At 46.2% G+C, this 23,831-nt stretch overlaps 1 protein-coding gene across 2 annotated transcripts; it reads left to right on the forward strand.

Annotated features, from left to right (window-relative positions):
- The first annotated feature begins 1,844 nt into the window (after positions 1 to 1,844).
- LOC103189265 (tubulin alpha-1C chain) lies at positions 1,845 to 17,257 on the forward strand. 2 transcript variants are annotated; one of them, XM_042344362.1, is made up of 4 exons: positions 1,845 to 1,865; positions 14,814 to 15,036; positions 15,516 to 15,664; positions 16,171 to 17,257. In XM_042344362.1, the coding sequence occupies exons 2-4, from the start codon at positions 14,916 to 14,918 to the stop codon at positions 17,140 to 17,142; spliced, it is 1,242 nt and encodes a 413-aa protein (XP_042200296.1). In that variant the 5' UTR covers positions 1,845 to 1,865; positions 14,814 to 14,915; the 3' UTR covers positions 17,143 to 17,257. The 2 variants fall into 2 exon arrangements, with proteins under 2 accessions (XP_042200296.1, XP_042200295.1); XM_042344361.1 differs by lacking the exon at positions 1,845 to 1,865 and adding an exon at positions 12,947 to 13,088.
- The last annotated feature ends 6,574 nt before the right edge of the window (positions 17,258 to 23,831 follow it).

Below are 23,831 nucleotides of genomic sequence, written 5' to 3' on the forward strand. Positions count from 1 at the left end.
TGCAGATCCTGCAGTAACATTGGAGCTCCTACAAATACTGCAGCACATTTTCCTCTCCAAGTCTCCCACGCCACACCTTTCCTGAAGATGAAGAGCTCAGGCTCTTATCAGGTATCTGAGGAGTGGATATTCTCCCAACTATGAACCTAGACCCTGACTGTCAGTGGGAGGGCGAAAGGGAAATGCACTTGCCTGGGTTCGATTCCTAGGCAGGTTTTGTAACTCTACACGCCTCCGTTTATCTAACAGTAAGTAGGAACCCGGTTGTTAGTTGACTGTTGGATTGTTTGCGTGTGATATAGCGTGTTATGTAGTGAAGACGTCTCAAAGCGTCACAGAATATATTGGGTGAAACACGGCAGCCAATTACACACAGTAATATCCCACAAACGGTCATCGATTGAGTGACCACATTTTTTTTGTTGAAGGGATTATTACCCCCAGAAAGTCATCCGCCAATCGACTTAACAACCGGGTTCCTACTTGCTGCTGGGTGAACAGAGGCATGTTGGAGTGAAACTTGCCTAAGGTTTCGTCCCGAGTGGGATTTGAACCCGGGGCCTTTCGCTTGCGAGGCGAGCGCACTAACCACTGCGCTGCAGGACTCCAGACAACAACAACAAATTGAATTTATATAGAGTCAGTTGCACAGACACTGGCAACCAGGTGGCAGCAACCTTCCAGTAGTTCAACCAAGGTCCGTGCTTTGTGCGTTAGCCCAGACAGTGAATGACAGCAGGCGTATCCGTCACAGGGCAGGGTCACAGCTGAGCCCCATCCTGGCCTCACCCACTCGCTCAATATGCACACTCAAGCTCTTGTCAAAAGTGGGGGGTAGGGCAAGAGCTCTGCATAGTGTTCAAGTGATAGGAAGCTGGCTGATTTCCCCTCCCCCCCCTTACCTGGGACACACTGACACATTAACCACCCCCCTACCACCCACTCACCATCTGCTTCTCGCCAGCTGAAATCAGCTAACTTAGCATAGATAATGGTTGAACCTGGGACCTTCCTCGTCTCTGCATCTTAGCAGTACACCAGGGAAATGCAATCAATCTGAGATGCAGTTTTTTATTCAAATGTATATTTCGCTGTGCTCCTCTGCTCTCTAATCCCATTGTATGGTGACTCACATTGCTGACTCTGCCTTGGAGCAGAGAGAGAGAGAGAGACAGATCAATAACTGCTGAGACTGAATGCATGAAGTAGACAAGTAGTTAACAGGCAGTGCTGTTTTATTGGATGTGCATAATGCTAAAATATGTTTAAAAAAAAGCCTCCCCATCTCTGACCTGTGGTTATTTTCCAATATTCTCAGTCGCCCGGTGCTAATAACCCCAATTTCTCCACAGCCCCTTGCAGTCCGACATGAGAGAAAAAAATAATTACGTTGGTTCGATCAATTCTTAGATACCGGTTGCTAGGAGATGAATAGGTCTGTTGCTGTGGAGACCACAGTGAATTCCCCCGGGTGCCGTAAGCTCCCTCCATCACATCTGATCACGCGACTCTTAAAATCCATAAAATTGTGACAGCATTTGCAATTCAATTTTCAGCTTCCCCTTGTCGTCGTTTATTTTACCCTCCCCCCACCGCACCTAACTGAGGAAAGCCTTTGAGAGAGAATAGAAAAGACGCTGAGCGTATAATAAATTCTCCTGCCCCTGCTGCATTGGACCGGCAGGGTGTGGCCATTCAAGATGGCTTCCCTTTTCTTCTGGGGGAGGCATTGATTTCAGACCCTCTCCCTTTAAATTAAAGTTTTCTCCTTTTCTCCTCTCCTAGAGGCGATCGTTTGACCAGAGGGTTGTGAGAATCGACTCTTCCCCAGAAAGGTGCACAGACTGTTTCAAAAAGACAGGCAGGTAGTTACACGTTTTGCAAGTCAATTAATTAAGATAATCTTTGCGCTTGATATCATGCCTTTCACAGCGTGAGGATGTCTCAAAGCGCTTCACAGGATTTACTGTACAGTGCGATGATTGGGCATTTTATAAAACAATGTAGGCATTTTGTGCACCGCAACGTCCTACAAACAACTATGAAGTGATATGTGGAATTCTCAGAAGCCAGAACTTCGGGAGAAACTCCCTTTTTTGAATAGCGCCACGGGATGTTTAACATCCATCTGAACCAGTTAACGGTGAGATCACCAGTGATAAAAATTATCACATTCCGTTGAATTTCTCACTCCTATGAGAGCAAAATTGTTTGAACACAGAGGCTAATGTATGTAATGATGTATGTGATAATTTCTGCTAGTAAGTAGGATGTTATTTGAGCCACATCTCAGCATTTACTGTGGTCCTGAGTAGCAGCTGACTCACAGATAGACACCTTGCCTCCTGCCGTTAATGTCTGTCCCTGTAATTCAATGAGGTTGTAGAATTGGTTTGATGGAGCCTCTGTACCAACTGGTGGGCGGCAGTGAGCAATAATGCATATACAGCATGTGAATTTAATAATAAAAAATAATCCTTGCATTTTACTACAGCGCCTTATCACATTGTGGAGATATCTCAAAATGCTTCACAGAATATACTGTAAAGTGAATTGATTGAATATTTTGACCGTGCCTTCGGTCACCCTCCCACCCTCACCTCCTCAATCTTCCACCCCTCTTAATTCTAATACCCAGCTCAGGTGCAAACCCTTAACTGTCCTGAGCCTTGGGACGTTCTTCCAACGTAAAAGCTGCTGTAGAAATATAGTTTTTTGTGTTTTATATTCATCAATACTCAGAAATGTACAAGAAAATACCCCAAATATATTGAAGTTGTTTTAAATACTGTTCTCCATGTGCATATAAGGAGTGCGGGTTTGGAATTGTTGGTTCCAGGCAGTGACTTCTCATTCGGGCACCTGTCTCCACACATGCTCTTTGGTACAAGTTTGCCAAATCTCGCACAATGCTGTCTGTGTCGCGTGGGGCAAGTTTAGGATGGATGCCAGAAAGGGGTTTCATTTACAGAAGAAAATGAACAACTGCAAAGTGTGAAAATGAAAGAGCGATGGTTGAGGCAAGGACATTGGGTCTCATGTAAGAATAATAATAATCCTTGCATTTGACACAGCGCATTATCACATCATTAGGACATCACAAAGAGCTTTACATAGTACATTGTAAAGTGGATTGACTGTATATTTTTAGGGTGAATCGTGGCAGCCATTTGAGCACAGCTGTGTCCTACAAATAGTTGCGCCATCATTTTCATGGCAGATAATGATCCGTCACCATGTTTGGTGCAACATCTTCCATAACATGGATGGAGCGAGGAGGAAGTTACTGCCATTAGATATTGTTACACTTGATTCATCTGCAACAGAAAGTAAAAGTTCATTGTAAGATAAAAACAGGAGGATAACAGGGCTTTGTAAACACCCTATACATCACCAACCAGATTGTAGATTGTTCTGTCTGATTGAATTTACCAAAGTAAGTCAAGATTTGATGGGCACAGAATCAATCAGAGGCGAGCACAGTCAAGATTCAGATGAAGATCGTTCGCCCGAAAAGAAATTACAATTCTGATTCCTCAAGGTATTGGAAGTAGCTCAGAAACTAAAAAAATGGAATCACTTTGGCCTCAATGGTTTAACATTTTCATATCGAACAAACAAACCATTCGCACATCAGGGAGTGGAGTCTCAAACTCTCTTGATTGCCGGCAGGACACAACCGCCCATTCTTAATGTACAAAGAAGCCGTTCATATTTTACCTAGTCTGCTACCAATTGCTGGTGTCTACTCAGCACTGTTTGTCTTCCCATTCCTGTTGCTACCAACAGTGTAACCGAAGTGCTCGTTGCTACGGGCTACCTTTGCTTTGCTGTCAGTAACAAAAAAAAGTCAATAGCAAACCACTCAGAAATCCCCGAGAAGTATTCGCAAGTTCAGGTTTTAACTCTGAAGATCCAAATCTGCTCTGAGATCAGTTTCTTTTACATGCAATTAGGTTCTATGCAGGAGATATGTAGGGCCGGACCAGGTCATCATTGTGAAGTCCTGCAACGTAGTGGTTAGCGCATTTGTGCCTCGCAAGTGAGAGGACCCGGGTTTGATTCCCGGGCGGGGCGAAACCTCAGGCAAATTTCCTCACTCAACACACACGCCACATGTTTACCTGGCAGTAAGTAGCTTGTTAATCGATTGGCGGTTCGCTTTCCAGGGGTAATAATCCCTCCCATAAAAAAAATTTGGTCATTTAACCCATGACTGTGCGCAATTGTCTGCCATGTTTCGCCCACAAAATACACAGTCAATTGTATTTTGTAAAACTCACAATATATTGTGTGGAGCGCTTTTTGCAATGGCTCCTTTTAAGAAAGCGCCTCACAGGATTTGCTGTGAAATGGAGTGACCGTGTGTATTTATAGTCAAACATGGCAGCACAATTGCACACATCAATGTCCCACAAACAGCCATTAAATAAGTGAACAATTTTATTTGGGGGATTGTTGCCCAGGACACCTGGAGAAATTCCCTTCTCTTTTCGAACACTGGCACGGGATCCTTAACGTCCACCTGGACAGGCAAATGGGATAATTCGCAATGCAATCTCAATTTTTCAGGCAAAATACTCCCTGCAGCGTAAAACCGGTTGGATTTCATCTGAAGGGAAAGAGGAAGGATAACAAACAAGAGAGAGAAAAAACTGAATTAGTAGTTTGAGCTGCCGCGTTTTGCCCACAAAATATACTGTCAATTCACTTTACAGTATATCCTGTGAAGCGGTTTGAGACGTCTCGAAGACGTGAATAGCGTTACGTATCAAATGCAAGGATTCTAACAAGTGCTGTAATATGCAGACATTTTCTTTGCCGGCTGTCTGTCTGTGCTAAGGCAGTCTCACACAGTCTGCGTCTCTGCCTGCTTTAGCCTGAACTGGGGCTTGGAATCAGTCCAAATGCTGACGTAAGATCTGCCTAAGGACACTAAATTTTATTTTACGCACTGATTCCAGCCAGCTCCACCAGCCTCCCGTTTCCATGGCAACCGATGGGCACCATTCAACCCGAGCCAGACATTTCACAAGCTTTTCTCTATCCTTCCCGCTTTCTGCAATATCTCCTTCTTAACAAAAGGGTTCAGCTGACTTTACAGTATATCCTGTGAATATGTAGGGGATGCTTTGGGGAGCGGGATTTTGGGGGAAAAAATCATCTAAATGAGATGGACCTTTGGATAGAATTGTTTATTTCTGTTCAAACAATAAGGCAATATTGGGCAGAGCAGTCTTATTTTAGTCGCTTGTATTTTATGGATCGACTTATACATTTTAATCAGTACCAAGCAAATGGCATATAAATCTACATGTATTTAGTGTAATTGCACAGGTCGCTGATGTCACATTTACTTGGGAAATCTCACAAAAAGAACAAAGCAGCAGCCACTAATGTACTGTAAACGGCGTAAACAATGTAAATATGAGACTAAGGAGGAGCTGAAGATGGCCATGAAAATAATGGCGCTCACACACACACACACACAAATCCTCTGGTTGTCTAAATACAGTTAAACACTTGTACTGAATACAATGAAGTACTTCTAAATACAATTATCATCATTCTGCCATATTTTTCAGTGTTGGGCAAGCGCTCCGGGACGTTTCCCCGCGTGAAGTGCGCTATATAAATGCAAGTTGTTCTTGTTGGTCAGTGCAGTATAGAAAGACATTGGGAGTAACAGTTCTTTGTGGACGTTCTGTACCAACGGTCGGCGCTAAACGACGCATTACATTGTGTGGGAATTTCTGTCTGCCTCGGCTGGTGTTTTGAGTAGATTTTAATACGATTTAATATTAATTTTAAATGCAAAATAGGCGGAGAGGCGAGCTGAAGCCTTTGTTACTGAGTCACAATGGCTTAAACTCACTTCCCCGCGTACAGCCCCACCCAGCCAGCCAGCTGCCGCTTGCATTATTGCAGAGTTTCAGCCTGCAAGGCAACATTCCACCTCCTCCTAGCCGTAAGAGTCACATTCATAAGTACAGGCTGAATCAAAATTCCTTACTCATAGATCTATATGCATGCTCATAAACATTTACACGTATCTCTTGATCCATAAAAATGCTTGGTGCGAAAGAACAGTAATAATAATCATAATCCTTGCATTTGATATAGCGCCTTATTAAGTCGTTGAGACGTCTCAAAGCGCTTCATGGAATATATTGCAAAGTGGATTGACTGTGTATTTTGTGGGCAAATCATCTTTCATCTAGAGATTTTTTTGTGTGAATCTGCATTGTGGGTTATCCATTCCTGGAACATATATATCCCATTTTTTAAAATTAAAATACTCCATACCTTAATGCAGCACTAGAACAAAGAGTAAAAACTGTATCCGTTTTAAAACTTCACGTTGCTTGAAAAAAAAACAAAGTACAGGTTTAGCTCTTGTTGAAAAGAAATAATCTGTTACAAGTCACAGATTTTTGTGAGAAGAATATATATATATACACATAGTCAAAGAGCAGGGGCATTGACAAATAAATAGATTACACTTATTGCTTAACTAGGAAATGTTCAATGTGGAGCAAGATATGTTACTAATAATGATTACAGAATAACTTCTATATTTTTAGATGCAAATTAAAATAACATCTTATTCCTGCAGTGCAATCGTTCATTGCAGGACACCAAATTACAGATTATCTTTCCTTTAATTGTCCTGTTTTGAGAAGATCACAGCACATGCTATTGATCATGTTATTGATCGTTCCCTTTTGTCTACGCACAAAATATTTTTCAATATATGAAATAGATATTTCTGACATTACTAGATACTTTTTCCGACAAAGACTGGCATTGTTTGCCAGCTCAGCCTCATCTACTGATTAGCTGTTTTAATGTCTCTGAAAGGCAGTACATCGATCGCTGTTCTGGGGCGTCGGCTCGGACTGGGAGCGAGCGGGCTTGAACCCACAAACCTTCTTACCCAGGGGCAAGAGTTGTACAGACCAAGCCAAGCCAGTCTGGCAAAGACTTGGGTTATTAATGCGTTGAGGAGGGATGGATAAAGTCTCTGTTGTGGTATAATGGGGGTAGCTGTCAATAGATTTGATGGTTCGGTCATTTATTTACTGTAGCTGATTTATTCTGTAATACATGTTATATCAATAGGTGTCACAGATGAACTACTTTTTCCCCTCTGCAGGCAAATGTAATTTATCGTTACAGCATCCCATTGCGGCATTGGCTTTATGAAGGTCATTTTTATCAAACTACACAACATCCTGCCTGACACCCCTGCAAATAAAAATCCCTCATTCATTCCATGTTTGTGGGACATCGCTGTATGTACATTGGCTGCTGTATTCACCTGCAAAATGCACAATCTCGATACTTTGCAGTTAAAATCCTGGAAAGCGCTATGAGATGTTTCATCAACATGACAAGGTGCTATATTAGACACTGTCTCTGGAATTAGTCTACTCTCTCTCTCTCTCTCTGGAGGTTTGCACCCTGCTTACCTAATTCTGGACCTTAATAATAATCCTTGCATTTATTATAGCGCCTTATCACATCATTGCGACGTCTCAAAGCACTTCACAGAATATACTGTGAAGTGTAGTGACTGTGTATTTTGTGGGCAAAATATTTGCAGATTTGCAAGAGCCAAGGCTTTAGGAGGGGAACCCCACAGTGTGCTTTGTGGGTGTGAAGAAAGAAGTAACTACTGGAGTTTAATCAGCTAAAACCACACAGATTGCCATGGAGAGCACTGTCTGACATGTTTCCCTCTGCTTCTCTAGCCTGGACCCCCTACCTGTTAGGGCTTTCGTTTGGTTAGGGCTTGGGATCTGAAGCAGCCGGTGTCCGCCAAGCGAAGGGAGCGGACGGGCTGATATAGGGTTAGGAAGTCGGAGAGATAGGGTGGAGCAATACCGTGGAAGGCTTTGAAGGTGAGAATGAGGGTTTTATACTGAATTCTCTGAGGAATGGGGAGCCAATGAAGCCGGGCAAGAACAGGAGTGATTGGTTCACGGAGCCTGGTGCAGGAGAGGACACGAGCTGCAGAACTCTGAATAATCTGCAGCTTATGGAGGGAAGAGTTGGGAAGTCTAGCAATGTATATATAGACTAGATCAGCCAAATGGCCCATTTCCATGCTGTAACCTTCTATGTCATTCTATGTAATGATTCTTGGATTTCAATTCAAATTGGCTGCTGAGGCGTGTAAGCATTTGCCTGAAAGGCCTTCATTTTGTGAGCTAATTGTATATCTTCTCTCTTTTCCTTTGTTGGGTAACCTGCTCCCAGTTCTCTGCCTATGACTATACCTGGATGTGCAGGAAGTGGTCTGTGGGGACAACAACTTGTACTTATATAGCGCCCTTCACGCAGGGTAGCGTCTCGGAGTAACAACCACAAAATGACATGCAAAAGACACACCGTGCAATCTGAGGCTACACGAAGGATAAGTCTGAAACTGGGAGAAACAGTGTGTTCAGTGGATCAGCCCATGTGCCTGACATATTAAGCTATATTGAACAGAAAGATTCAATTCTTGATCTGGTCTGAGCTGGCATTGAGGTTAGGGAAGCTACAATAGGCTTTAGTGTTGCTCAACTTCGAGCTCACTGTCCACTGAAATATTGAGGGAGCATTGCATCTACAGAGATGCTATACTTCAGATAAGACGTTGAACTGAGTGAGGTCTCACCTGTCTCATCAAAGGACTTAAAGATGACACTAGTCAAAAAGAGACGAGAGTCTCTCTCAGTGTCTTGGCCAACAATCCTCCGGATAAACTGATCATTTTTTGATTATTTTTGAACACCGTTGTTCTAAAGCCTTCAGAGAATTTTAAAAAATTTGGTCTCTCAATCGACGATTGTTTGTGGGACACTGCTGTGCGCTATCGGCCGCCGTCTTTCGACCGCAAAATTTAGTCAATTCACTTTACAGTATATTCTGTGAAGCGCTTTGAGATGTCTCGAAGACGTGATGATATCAAATGCAGGGATTACTATTTATTATTATAGGATCGTCAGTCCTGTAGTGTTGTGAATGTCATGCTCGGGATTGCAAAATGAGATGATGTTATTTCTAGGAATGCAGGCAGCAAACAAAACCACCTAAGATGCCACACATTGCTGACTCACAGGCAATCTGCCCACGCACAGACAGAATGGCATGCCTGTATTTGCTAAAGCACAGATACCGTCTCCAAAGTGGTTTAACTTAACACCGAGGCTTTTTTCACTGTATTTGATAAGGTCTTCCTGAAAGATATACTAAACAAATAGTCTTCTATTTTTAAAAAAATATTTGCAGTTCATTTTTGCACTACTGTATGATTCATTTTTTTAAAGTAAGGCCAAACCTGTTTGGAGGCGAAACAGAAAGACATAGTAATCAGATCACTTTTAAGACAAAGTGGGTAACGGCTAACTTTTATGTGTGAAGCTTCCTGTTTTGGTAGCAATTCTCTCTCTCTCTCCCCTCCTCCTTCATACCCATAAACACACATAAATCACTTCTTTACTGGCAGATTGTTTTTATTTTTGAAATTTCAATCATCTCTATCCATCTCCTGTAAAACTGCAGTCAGTCCGCCCACAAATACTTGTCACATTTTACAGAAAAGTTCTATGAAGGCTGCTCTGATCAGAAATGAATTGTTAAAGTGCATACAGTCAATTCAATTTACAGTGTGTTCTGCGAAGCGCTTTGGGACGTCCTCCCGATGTGAAAAGCGCTACATCAAATGCAAGGATTATTATTATTATCAGAAGTGAATTGTTTTTTTAAAAAAGTGAGACGATTTGCAGAACTGCAATCTTGATCACAAGGTATTGTTTTAATTAAAATGAGCTGAATTGCAGAACTTCTATCGCGATTATCAGCGTTCCCCAAAACAAGAGACCTTTCTGTTTGACGTTCAGTTATCCTCCCAGCACCCACCCGCCCCCTACTTTCCAATCCTCTTGATCCTAACCCCCAGCTTGGGTGCAAACCCTTGACTGTCCAGAGCCCTGTGAAAGGAGGTATATAAACTTCATTTGTTGTGGTTGTTTTTTTTGAAATATGGCAAATCAACTTCATATGATTTTAAGAACGTAAGAATTTGTTAGACAAAAGAAGACCAAGGTCCATCTAGTTCACCTTCCACCGTCCTGGCAGTCGCTTGACATGTCGTGTCCCAACCTATATACTGTATCCTGTATCCTGAGATATTATTTTCTAGCAGAAATCTATCTAATTTGTATCACCGGTCTGGGTGCAGTGGAGCTCCCAGTGGATTTGGGCTCCACCGGAACAGAATTGGCTTGAATGTCACAGAGTTACTAACCACAGCGTTTAAAAGGGATGGTGATTAATGCAACTGGTCCACTAATGCGTTATGCAATCCCTGTCCAATGGCCGTATTGTGTTACATGGAGATACAGGAGCCTGCACATGATGGCTATTTGAGTGGAGCTGCCATTAGTGGAGTGGGTGGAAGCGATTGAAACAATAGTCATCAGTGTCGTGACACATCAGGAAATGCTTCACACAATCAGTTACTTTTATATGTAGTCCAGGTTTGACTATTCCCGAAAACCACCGCAACAAAGAGTAGGCAGGACCTTGATTTAAAGTCATATCTGATGGACCTGGGGCAATGCAGCATTCCCTCGGTGCTACACTGAAGGTCAGCTGTTATTGAGAGCAAAATCAAAGTCTCAAAGCAACAACCTTCTAACCCCAAAGTGAAAGTGCTACCCACTGAATCAAAGAGACAGTTATGCCAACCAGCACATAAATAAATTAGCTGTATGGTGCACATTTAACTCCAGAGTCACTTAAAGTAGAATTGATTTTTCTGATGTCTCGAAACATTTCTCTGGCGGCAGCCACATTGCATTATGCAGACTGATCTCTGGACTGCTGAGTCAGTGGATCTCAGCAAAGGCTGCAGTTGGGATGTTTTAAAGATGGATTGAGTACCTTGGGTTGAGGAGAATAAGACAAGGTTCCCACCTCAATATAGTAATCCTTGCTGGATGTGAATGTCCGGTGATGGTTGGCTTTCTCCATTGAGACTCTTTCTCCCCCCACCCACCTAATTTGCTGTTTGAAATGCTGGAACATTCTTGCTTTATCCATCCGCCTTGCTCTCTCCTTTCCTGAAAATCTTCCTCTTCGGCCTTGCCTACAGTCACCTGCCCCCAGCTCATCATGGTGTTTTGCCACCGCCAAGCACTCTGGGCCATTACTCTGCGTGAGGGGCGCTATTATAAATGCAAGTTGTTGTTGACGCCTGGCTGTTAAGGCTCATTGAAACAGGATTATCAGCTAGTCAGTCAAGGTGTTAGAGGGTGTTGCCCCCGTGGAACCAATTTGAGGAGAGACGAGAAAAATTGCAATGGGGGGAACAAGATTGTTAAAAAGGTTGTTTTTTTTCTTATTGTCTCATGCCAGTTTTGTGTAACAGAGATTTTTCCCCAGCTGAGGTGCAGAGGCTTATGCTGACTGAAATATCTAGGTCATTTTATTACGGGGATGGTGATCTGCTTCACAAACAGACTCAGTTCCACGCTTTTATGCAAAGACAAAGCCCGTGCAAATATACTTGCTTTCATTTCAGGTGAATTGCAGACACCTCCACATTTTGGGGGGGTCAGCCGGGGGTCTGACAGATGCGGAAACCCATCACCATGCTTAAGGAATATCCAAACCAAACTGAGAATTCCATGCATCCCACCTACACATCTGATGTTTAAGCCACATTGAAATGGATTGCCAAATAGTCACTGGGACCTCTGACTGGGAAAGAGTACATGGGATAAACCGCTTGGAAGCGCTCTCTCTCTCTCTCTCTCTCTCTCTCTTTCTCCCCCCCAATCCCTGAGATTGTAGCAGAAAGTTCCAGAAAAGTATCAATGCATTTCCTCCGTAGTACAGAGGAATTCTTGTACCATATGCAAATGTTGTGTCTCTGAAGCATTTCAAAGGAGCTTGGCTGAGTCCCAAACACATCAATGTGTTTTTCTGTAACATTTTCTCTACTGAAAGTGGTGACTCATTGTAGGGTACAGTTCCAGAGACACTGATAGCCTCTCAGTGACTTGCCTGATTGGTCATTCTTTGATGTAGTGAGTGTTGGCAAGCCTTTTGACCGTGGGTGGCATAAAAGCCGAGACCAGCGCTGTTTTTCTACAAATGCGTTTGCCAAGAAGGATTACCTGATAGTGATCATATTAAATATACTGGCTGTTTCACCCCGCCCCCCCCCCCCCCCCCCACAAAGGGTAGGGACCCTGAGTTTGTGGGTCGTCACATGTAATGGAACTCAAACACTGAATCATTGGACTGCTGCAGTCGTGGCAGGACTGAGATAACTGCATCTGCACGTAGCTGTCCAGCTCGGTCTGATCTTCCATTTTGATCCAATATTTATCTGTGAAGTGCATTGAGACGCCTCAAAGATGTGATAAGGCGCCATATCAAATGCAAGGATTATTATTGATATATATTACAACATAGTCACTCCACTTTACAGAATATCAAAAGGTGCATGAACGCGTGTGTGTGAGTGTGTCAATCAGAGGGGTGGGGGGGTGAGCCTGTGTGTGGGGCTGAGTCTGGGGGGAGGGGGGAGCCTATGTGTGGGAGTAAGCCTGGGGGTGTGAGACTGTGTGCGTGAGTCTGGGGGGGGGTGAGCCTGTGTGTGTGGGGAGGTGAATCGGGGGGGGGGTGAGCTGGTGTGTGGGAGTGAGTCTGGGGGGGGGGTGAGCTGGTGGTGTGGGAGTGAGTCTAGGGGGGGGTGAGTGTGAGCCTGTGTGTGTGTGTGGGGGTGAGTCTGGGGGGGGTGAGTGTGAGCCTGTGTGTGTGTGTGTGTGGGGGGGGTGTGGGCGTGGATTTGAATTTGAATCTCCCGCTCTCCCGGCGGCCCAGTGCGCAGGCGCGGGGCGGGGCGGAGGCTATATATAAAGGGGCGAGTCGGGCGGCGCCACAGATTCTCGCGGCGTCTCTTCACCGTCAGCCATCGAGAGAGAGAGAGAGAACCACCGCCACCACCGAGAGGCCCAGAGCACCGCGACCTCCGTCACTCACTCACCCACTCACACACACACACACACAGCGAGACTGCAGCTATGGTGAGTGTCGTGTCAGGGGGTTCCCCCCCCCACCCCCCCCCGGGGGCAGAGACAGGGACGGTCTCAGGCGCTCCCAACGGTTTCCCGCCCTTGTGGGTCTGTGTGTGTGTGTGGGGGGGGGAGTGCCGCACAGGGTCTCTCTCTTTATTTCTCTCTCTCTCTCCCCTCCCCTCTTCCTCTCCCCTCTCTCCCCATCTTCCTCTCCCCCTCCCCCCCCAGGCTCTCCCCCACCCCTCTCTTTTTCTCTCGTTTCTCTCCCTTTCTTCCTCTCTCCCCCCCCCTTTCTCCCTCCCCATCCCCTTTCTTCCTCTCCCCCTTCTCCCCCTCCCTTTCTCCCTCCCCTTTCTTCCTCTCCCCCCCTTTTCTTCCTCTCCCCCTCCTCTTTCTTCCTCTCCCCCCCTCTCTCCCCTCCTCTTTCTCTCTCTCCCCCTCCTCTTCTTCCTCTCCCCCCTTTCTTTCTCCCTCCCCCTCCCTTTCTTTGTTCCTTTTTCTCCCTTTCTTTCTCCTCTCCCCCCTCCCCCCCCCCCAGCCCTGACTCCCTCCCCCAACCCGCTCCTTATTCCCTCCCTCCCTCTTGCAGTGGTTCCTGGTAAACTGGGGTTTGAAGCTGTGTTTAAGGTTTGAGTTAAAAATGCAGTTTCCTTTTTGAGATCCACATGAATGAAATTACCAGTGGAGACGAACGTGAGGTTAAACTTACAGAATAAAATCTGACTGAATAAATACCTTGGGCGCTGGGGAGGCGTTCAGCGCAGACTGCGGATCTTAAAAAGAACAAGGAATTGGTGCTGACGACTTGAGAGTATAAGTTGTCTTAAAATCAGGAAATGCGCGGTAGTTCTTAATTTTTTTTCAACAAAAAAAACCGCTCACGGTTACCTACGCAGCTAGAATTTGCTCTACTGCGTATTTTTGTGGGGTGGGGAGAGCAATGGTTAAAGCCTTTAAAGTCATTGGTTGGGGGGAAGGTGAGCAACGGTATTGTCTGGTGAATAATGATTTGTCGGGCGATGAGATCACGAGGGTCTGACCTCAATTCCGCCTGTCGGAGACGTTGCCTCTTTTCACAAGTTCTGCTTATCTTAGTAGTTGGGTGTCGGACGCGCTGCTTCCAATCCGCCAAAAGAGGTTAAAGTTTCAGTGCAAGAGACCGCCGTTGAATTGTGGCCATTTCTGTCGTGTGAAGTCTTGATTCAACCCTTGTCATCAATCATTTGGGTTCTCCCCCAACCGCCTCCCCACTTTGGTGCCCTATTGTGTCTTGGGTGTTGCAGTTCCCATATGCTTTAATAAATGATACCGCCAGAGACAGAGATGAGCAGTGATGTCCTGTGGGGGATTTTTTTTTCACAAACTCTAGAATGATCTGCGAAAGGGCTTTAGGTTCCATCTCTTAAAATCTGTTTTTGGGGGGGAACGTAGATGCAAATCTTTCGCTGGAAGAACGTTAGTATTCGATCCAAAACCAGCGGTCGCCGGGAAAGCTTTTTTTTTTTTTTGCGTTTTAGTTAGTATTCGATCATTTATTTTGGGTCCTTTTGATATAGCAACTTGGATCGTGTTGAGATGTCGGGAAGCACTTGACAGGATTTGCAATAAAGTGTAGTAACTGTATTTGTAGGTGACATGGCAGCTGCTTATGGACTTGTGATTGAGAAGATGTAATTTGCTTTTTTTTAATGCTTCCTTCACTTAATACTTGATGCTTTAATAATCCCTTCGCAGCGAGAGTGTATCAGTATCCACGTGGGTCAGGCTGGTGTGCAGATTGGCAATGCCTGTTGGGAGCTGTACTGTCTGGAACACGGAATCCAGCCTAATGGACAGATGCCCAGTGACAAGACCATCGGAGGAGGAGATGACTCCTTCAACACCTTCTTCAGCGAGACAGGAGCCGGCAAACATGTCCCCAGGGCTGTGTTTGTGGACTTGGAACCAACTGTCATAGGTAAATAACACCTGCTTCTGTTAAATACGGTAAAACTTGCAGAGGTTTTACTTTTATAAATCGTATGATTGCTCAGCCAAGTCGTACATTCGCCCGAGTCCCATTCAGTTTCCGATCAAAACAACTTTGATTTCTTCGCCCTACTCGTATTAACCACCAACGTATAACTCCACTCCCCTATCCCACACTTACCTTGATTTTTCCAGAAATGTAGTCTTGACCCGTCACCGCATGCACACTTACCTGCCACAGTGATGAACTACTGCATTAAATTAAGAAGCATATGCAGTGTACATTATTGATTGAATAGACTTGTGCAGTTTTACCCGTAACTCAGACTTCGCGTTAAGTCGTATTAAATGTTCTGGCCCCGACTGATATGATTTGTGTGAGTTTTACTGTACAACATTTTGTTCACGAGTGATGTGCGTGTTGCTCTATTCTCTTTGCTGGAAACATTTTCTGCTCTTGTTTCTCAGATGAGGTTCGTAGTGGCACCTACCGTCAACTGTTCCACCCTGAACAGCTCATCACTGGGAAGGAAGATGCTGCCAACAATTACGCCCGTGGCCACTACACAATTGGCAAAGAGATCATCGATCTGGTCCTGGACAGAGTCCGTAAACTGGTGAGTGTAACGTGAAGCTGCCTTGGTAGCTCACATGGTCTAGTGAGTCTGTCCGCAGTGCGGTTCAGTGGAGTCCTCTATCGTGTAATGGCTAGAGCACTCGCCTTGCAAGCGAGAGGACCTGAGTTCGATTCCCAGCCAGGGTGAAATCTCAGGCAAGTTTCCTCACTCCACACACCTGCTTCTGTTTACCTAGCAGTAAGTGGGAACTCGGTTCTTAGTCGATTGGTGGCTAGCTTTCCAGTGGTAATGATCCCTTCACATATATATTAAATACTAATAATTTGGACACTCAATCCACGATTGTTTGTGGGTCACTGTGGTTTGGCCCACAATATATACAGTCACTACACTTTACAGTATATTCTGTGAAGCTCTTGGGTAAAGTACTGATGGTGAATACCTTTAAGGGAAGTACACAGGATTATATTGAAGGAATTCCACAGAATGTTTAGCTTGTCATTTAGTTAAAGGCTTACTTGAAATCCACTCATTGTCTTCCACAGGCTGACCAGTGCACAGGTCTCCAGGGATTCCTGGTTTTCCACAGCTTTGGTGGTGGCACTGGCTCAGGGTTCACCTCACTGCTGATGGAGCGTCTCTCAGTTGACTATGGCAAGAAATCTAAGCTGGAGTTCTCCATCTACCCAGCCCCACAGGTGTCTACTGCAGTGGTCGAGCCCTACAACTCCATCCTAACCACCCACACTACCCTAGAGCACTCTGACTGTGCCTTCATGGTAGACAATGAAGCCATTTATGATATCTGCCGAAGAAACCTGGACATTGACAGACCAACTTACACCAATCTGAACCGTCTCATTAGTCAGATTGTATCCTCGATCACAGCCTCCCTCCGTTTTGATGGTGCCCTGAATGTTGATCTGACTGAATTCCAGACCAATTTGGTGCCATACCCCCGTATCCACTTCCCACTGGCCACCTATGCACCTGTTATCTCAGCTGAGAAAGCCTATCATGAGCAGCTAACAGTAGCTGAAATAACCAATGCCTGCTTTGAGCCAGCCAACCAGATGGTCAAATGTGACCCACGGCACGGCAAGTACATGGCCTGCTGTCTTCTTTACCGCGGTGACGTGGTACCAAAAGATGTCAATGCAGCCATTGCCACCATCAAGACCAAACGGAGCATCCAGTTTGTGGACTGGTGCCCGACTGGCTTCAAGGTTGGCATCAACTACCAGCCTCCCACTGTGGTTCCTGGAGGTGACTTAGCCAAGGTGCAGCGGGCTGTGTGTATGCTGAGCAACACCACAGCGGTTGCTGAGGCCTGGGCTCGCCTGGACCACAAGTTTGACCTGATGTACGCCAAGCGTGCGTTCGTTCACTGGTACGTGGGTGAGGGTATGGAGGAAGGCGAGTTCTCCGAGGCTCGGGAGGATATGGCTGCTCTGGAGAAAGATTATGAAGAAGTTGGTGCTGAAAGTGGTGAAGAGGAGGAAGAAGGAGAGTATTAATTAATCCTTTCTGTCTTTAGCGCTGTCCTGTTTTTGCTTTCTGTATTCGGATCCTGTGCCTTACTACTTCTGTCCCAACTTCTTTTTCTGTGTTGAATAAAATGTGATCACTGAACACGTTTCCAAATGCGTCCTGGCAGAAATCTTACCTAATTGAAGCGCTCTGGGACCCTCCCCTACGTGAAAGGCGCTTTATAAATGCATGTTGATGTTATAAATAATATTTGTGCTGTAAAGGGGGCTACATTTGGAGATGGTTGGTGGTGGGGTGGGGGGTGGATTTTTTTTGAGACCTGATTTATATTTTGTAGAATTGGAATTCCTTGCAGTGAAGCTTTCCAGGTTTTCTATCCTTTCTATCCCGTGGCTGCTTAAAGGAAGGGAAAGAGGGTGATGTTGGTAATTGTGCAGGGATATAAAACTGCGTTTTATGTAATGCCTTTCATGGCGGGAGGATGTTCCGAGGGGTTGGACAATAGAGGGTTTGCACCTGAGCTGGGAATTGGATTCAGGAGGGTAGGAGCCATGGGGGTGGGGGGAGAGGGGGAAGAGGAGTAAAGGCGTGGTCAAAGAGGAAGCGGGTGGACCTTGAAGGAGACGATGGAAGGGGAGAGGATGGAGTTCCAGCAAGTGAGACACCAGTAGGCTGGGGGCCTGACCGCTGGTGGTGGGGCAGGTAGGGCAAGGGGTGTGAAGCGGGCAGCGTGGTGGGTTTAAGCAGGTCAGAGGAAGACTGGAGGGATTTAAGTGAGGGTGAGGCTGAGGATCTTGAGCTTGATCCTCACGGGCAGGGACGGGCCAACTTGTGCCTGTGTGACTTCTACACCTGCGTATTGTGGTTCATCTTCTGCAGGTTTGCCATTCCCTGTTTTGGGGGAATGGGGATCTAATGGGTGTGGGCAAGAATGAGGGTGTCAGACTCATGGGGGGAGGACATGGTCTGCAGTTTGGTGAGCAGAGAGTTGGCATAGTCAAACCTGGGTGTGTTAAAGCAGTGGCTAAGGGTCTTGACAGCCTGAGGGGAGAGGTAGTGGAGGAGGTTTAACGAGGACACCATTGGTGATTCTCGAGGCACAACTACCGCAACCTTAGCGAAGCAAGTTCAAGCTAATGTCGAATTTAAGCTTCTTTTCCACAGGGAACATCTAATGGGTTCCTGGCGTTTGATCTACAGCGAGGAGGAATAACAAGGATTTTGAACGGAAAGTGCTTCCTCTCAACTTTGCTCCCCAAGGGCATCAATAAGATGCTTTAAAAACCTGGCTCCTGTAATTAAAGTAATAGACTTTTTAAACGAGTAGTGGGAGAGTGTAGCTGCCGGTTTGCGGAAGTAGGGCTGAGTTTCATGTGCCGGTTCGAACGTGTGCACGCAATGTAGTTAGCCATTGATTCAATCACAGTAACCAGTAACCTGTGGGCTTTACTTAGGCCCCGGGCAACCCAGCCTTTTGCCACGTGCTCTGTTTGAGAAAGATCCACAGGCTGCATACAGCCATATTTTTGTGTTTGCCTTCCAGAAACGTAGCAACGTATACACAGCACCTTTTCTGTTGTTTCTGAAGGACGTCTCAAAAGCGCTCGGCGCTGCTGGCTGGATACCTGAGCCGGGTGTGGATTCTGGTCCACCGCAGTATATTTCCATCAGGGGATCGTCCTGCGAAAGTAACTAACCCGTTGTCTAATAAATTCATGTTGTCAGTTGATTGATTGTGTGTTAAGAGTCGATGACAACTGCCTAGGAAACGGCAAAACTGCCGCCCAGCCACTGCTCGGAGCTGCGTGCGTGCGTGTGTGTGTGTGTGTGTGTCTGGTGAGGACAGGATCAGGTTGGATAACTTGACCGCGCTGTCGAGAAACTGAATAATTTAAACGAGGAACATTCGCGTGGCCAAGGTATTCGCGGATCAAAGCGCTCAGTGGAAAGTTCTGGGAGAGGTGAGCTGGAAACGGATTAAAACAAACGGCCTAAAGCGCAGTAACTATTGGTAGTTCGAGAATACTTTCAACACGATTTTAACACGCTCAAGAGGAGGGGGGAGAGCAGCAGCCTACGCAAATCGCACGTTTTTAATTCGGAGGGTAAATTCTTGCTAATTTCTCAACCATCAGTGTTTTATTTTATAAATGAAATGAATATAAATATATAAAAATGAATATAAATGAAAATGGTAATCATCCTTGCAGTTAGAGTATATATATATGTATATGCAATGGGACTCCCTGCAATCGGAAGTGAGTAATATATATATGTATTACTTTAATAAACTTAGTGCATCCAAGTGGGTCTATCTCTGAGAATTTCCACGTGTAGGTAGGGACGGATGCAAGGATTCCTCAGCTTGGTTTGGATACTCTTAAGCCCGGTGATGGGTTTCCGCGTGCGTCAGACACCCGGCTGACCCCCCTCCGCCAAAAAGTACCCCTGAAACGGAACTCTTGCCAAGACAGCAGTGGGTTGACCCGAGCTGTCGTTCTGTGACTGGACACTGGGAGGTGTGGAGGAGCAGCGTGGGGTTAACATCCCCTCATTAATTTACCCCACACCTTTCTCTCTCCTGCAGAGAATTAACTGTCCTTCATAATAATAATGATGATAATAATGCTGGTATTTGATATAGGGCCTTATCATGTCGTTGAGACGTCTCAAAGCGCTTCACGGAATATACTGTTTGGTGGATGAAACGCAGCAGCCAATTGAACACGGCAGTGTCCCACAAACAGTCGTGGATTGAGTCACTAAATTATTATTCATATTTTATACCTGGGTAGATTCATTCAAGAATTATTATTATTATTATTATCAACCTTCACCTGAATTACTTCGAACCCTGACCGCCTATGGCGGCGCAGATGGGGTACAGCAGGCCAGGGAATGGGCGAGGGGGGCGAGATTGTGCAGGTTTCGCCCACAAATATACAGTCAATTCACTTCACGGTATATTCTGTGAAGCGCTTTGAGACGTCTCGTGAGACGTGATCAGGCGCTGTATCAAATACAAGGATTATTATTTCATTGTGTGACCTTGCTCGCTCCCCTTTCAACCTCCAAAACGTGGGGGACAAAACGTGGGGACAAAGGAAAGCTCCATCAATGGTTTCTTTGCAAAACAGTGACCTAAATAGTGAACAGCAATTTTCTCAAAATGCAAATACAGGGCTGTGTGTGTGTGTGTGTGTGTGTGTGTGTGTGTTCCTGGTAAACTCAGACCTGGAAGAACAAAGCTCAAAGCTTTTACGATGCAAAGAGTTATTTGCAAATGTGTCTGCAGCCAGGTTCCTGAAATGGAATGGTGGCAATTATACCACAGAACAAAGAGCTTTTGTCATCGTACACATCTCCTCTGGCAGCAGGGAGGTGTCCCACTCTGCTCCTGTTCACCCTGCAACCCAGAGCCCTGATGGGTAGGGTGGTCCTAGCTGGGCAAGCAGTGGGCAAGCTTGCCAGACAGTGCTGTCGATGGCAAGCGAGGTGGTTTTCGCCAGTTAAGACACTCCAGTAGTCACCCCAACGCACACTCTGGGAACTACTGCAAACCCCTGTACCCGATGTTCGCATTATTTATTGTGCTATTTTTTTCTTAGCGTAGTGTGAGTTTGACGAAGACCGTGAGGAGCTTCAGCGCCCTCACTAGCCTGGGATCGTAGAAACACAGGAACAGGAGGAGGCCATTCAGCCCCTCGTGCCTGTTCTGCTATTTTATTAGATCATGGCCGATCTGTACCTCAACTCCGATTTCCCTCCCTTAGCCCCGTATCCCTTGATACCCTGACCTAACAAAATCTATCCATCCCAGGCTTTAGGGCAAGGGAGAGAGTTCCAGATGTCCTCTCCTCTTTTGGCGAAAAACTGCCTCCTGATTTCACTCCTTAAATGGCCCGGCTCTAATGTTAAGACGATGCCCCAATTGTTCTGGATTTCCCCCATCAGAAGGAATAGTTTCTCTTTTGGTTTGTGCCGATTTTCCCGCATGGGCATCCTTGGCCATCCTGTGGATTCCTGGAGCTCAGAGGGTTAGAGCACTCGCCTGGCAGGCGAGAGGACCTGGGTTTGATCCCCCGTCAGGGCGAAACATTGGGCAAGCTTCCTTTTACTCCGCACGCCTCCGGTTACCCAGCAGTAAGTAGGAGCACGGTTGTTAGTCGATTGACGGATCGCTTTTTTTCCGGGGGTGATAATCCCTTCAAAAAACAAAATAATAAATTTGGTCACTCAATCCGCGACTGTTTGTGGGGACGCTGCTGTGCGCAATCGGCTGCCGCGTTTCGCCCGCAAAATCTACAGTCGATTCACCTTACAGCGTATCCCGTGAAGCGCTTTGAGACGTCTCGAAGACGCGATAAGGCGCCTTATCGTACGCGGGCATTATTATTATTAGTTTAGGGGGGACGGTGGGAGCTGAGCGAGGTGAAGAGTTCAGGGGAGAGAAGAGAGATACAGCGAACGGTGATCACTTTTGTGACTATGCAACTGAGCTGACACACACAAGCTGCAAATCACAAAAATGACACCGGCAGCTGGCGAGGCTAATCCCGCGGTCCTGGAGACAAACTCTCTGGGAATGTGACCCGTGGGGTCAAACAGGCGGCGGTCCCAGCTCTCCAAGGGAGGGACACGCGGGGAAGAAAAGGAGGTGATGGGGGGCTCAAGCATCAAGCCCGAGAGAAATGCCAAAACCCTCGTCCGACTGAGCCTTCTTGTTGAAGACATCAATCCAGAGAGATGCCAAGTCATTGACTTTTGACGGGAAAGTTTGGAGGCGCTGGTGTTGCCCCGACTGGTGAGAGCTTGAGAGACGAAAGGCGCAGATGCTGGAATGGAAACAGGAGTCACCGGGACCGTTTCAGGTCGGACCGCTACCAAAGGACCTAAAATGTTAACTCACTTATCCTCTCTCCGTCGCTGCTGCCTGATCTGCGGAGTGTTCCGTAGAAACAGGAGGAGGCCATTCAGCCCCTCGAGCCTGTTCCGCCATTCGATAAAGATCACGAGCTGATCTGTACCTCAAGTCCGATTACCCGCCTTCGCCCCGTATCCCTTAATTACCCGGCCCCTTCCGCAGTATTTTGCCACCGGTTTTAGTCCTGATCGCTCGAGACATTTTGCACGGTGCCTGGTAAATCAAATTAGCTTTGTTTCGGGGTGTGGGGGGGGGCGGGGGGTTGTGTGGCCACAATTAAAACGCGTGTGGCAATTGAAAGAGCTGGGTTAATCTGCGGCTAATTCTTCTGGAATTCTTTCTGGTAGCCGATGGTTTTTTTTGTGGAGGATGGGAGGGAGGGTGAAATAATTATTCCCCTTTCTTCCATCGCCTCTGGTGTGACTGATTGTAGGAGGAGGGGGAGGTGGGGGGGGGGGGTGGGGGGAGAATGAATGAAAGAAATTGCTTTAAGCAGCGATGGTAGTGAGCAACCTGTGTGTGTGTGTGTGTGTGTGTATCGCACAGTCTCTGGGGAGACGGTTGCGTAGGTTACTGAAAGGAAGGAGAAGCCACTTGCGTTAACCCTCAGAGTTGAATCTGAACCCCGGCCATTCATTCTGGCTTCCCCTGTTTCTTTTAATGAAATAACTTTTCTTTTCTTTTATTGGTCTCTCTTCCCTTCCCCCATTCCCCCCCTCTCCCCCCACCCACCGCTACCCTCTCCCCGCCCCCAGACAAAATCGCTCGAAAAAAAAGAACGAGAACTCGCGCCCTTCGCGCAGGTATTAATAAAATAATAATAATAATCCTTGCATTTGGATACAGCGCTTTTCACGCCTTCTCGACGTCTCAAAGCGCTTCGCATTAATATTAATAATAACAAATAATAATCCTTGCACTTAAGTGCCTTATCAGTTACCACCTCGTTGAGACGTCTCACAGCGCTTTACGCAATATATTGTAAGGTGGATGGACTGTGTGTTCTGTGGGCGAAACATGGCAGCCAATTGCGCACAGCAGCGTCCCACAAACAGACGTGGGTTGAGTGACCAATTATTTTTCTGGAGGGATTATGACCCCCGGAAAGCGACCCGCCAACCCACTAACAACCGGGTTCCTACTTACTGCTGGGTGAACTTGCCTAAGGTTTCGCCCTGTCCGGAAATCAAACCCGAGTCCTCTTGCGAGACGAGTGCTCTAACCGACACACTACGGGACACTTTATATCGGGCTCTGTCTCGGAGCGCTCGCGGGTACAGTGGTAACGTGCCTGTGAAATCGGTGGTCTGCGGCAGCTTTTGGAAGACGTGTTACTGACACCGCAGGCTGCGACAGCAATCATCACATTAAACTGTCCCTCGTTCCGCTGGCAGCCCTCGGCAATGTTTATCTGGTACGAACGGGAAGGGGATTAGCTTGGGAGCCAGAGAGGACTTGTGTTTTTCTAATCGGACCCAAATGTCCGATCAACACTCTACTGCCAGATGGTCCAGATTAGCGAGCGCTAGTGCCTCTTATTGCTGTTGTCTGGCACGTGGCGTTGCTCAGTATTCGGTCGTTAGATAACAATTGGGTGCTTGTCCCCTGGGTGTTTATAGTAACCCATTCATTTGATACCTACAGCGCGTTGTCACATCATTCAAACGTCTCGAAAGTGCTTCACCGGACACACGGCGTTAAACAACAACAATAACAATAAATCACACATGTATAAGCGAGTGTCTGTCACGTCGAAAAGATGTCCCAGGGCGCTGGACAGTCAGGGTTTTT

Source organism: Callorhinchus milii, unplaced genomic scaffold (genome assembly GCF_018977255.1).
Source record: "Callorhinchus milii isolate IMCB2004 unplaced genomic scaffold, IMCB_Cmil_1.0 Scaffold27, whole genome shotgun sequence".
Taxonomy (NCBI): Eukaryota; Metazoa; Chordata; class Chondrichthyes; order Chimaeriformes; family Callorhinchidae; genus Callorhinchus; species Callorhinchus milii.

Excerpts from the sequence above, each read along its gene's own strand:
- LOC103189265 (XM_042344361.1), top strand. Across the intron at positions 15,037-15,515 it reads CTTGGAACCAACTGTCATAG|ATGAGGTTCGTAGTGGCACC; the intron begins GTAAATAACACC and ends CTTGTTTCTCAG. Across the intron at positions 15,665-16,170 it reads TGGACAGAGTCCGTAAACTG|GCTGACCAGTGCACAGGTCT; the intron begins GTGAGTGTAACG and ends TGTCTTCCACAG.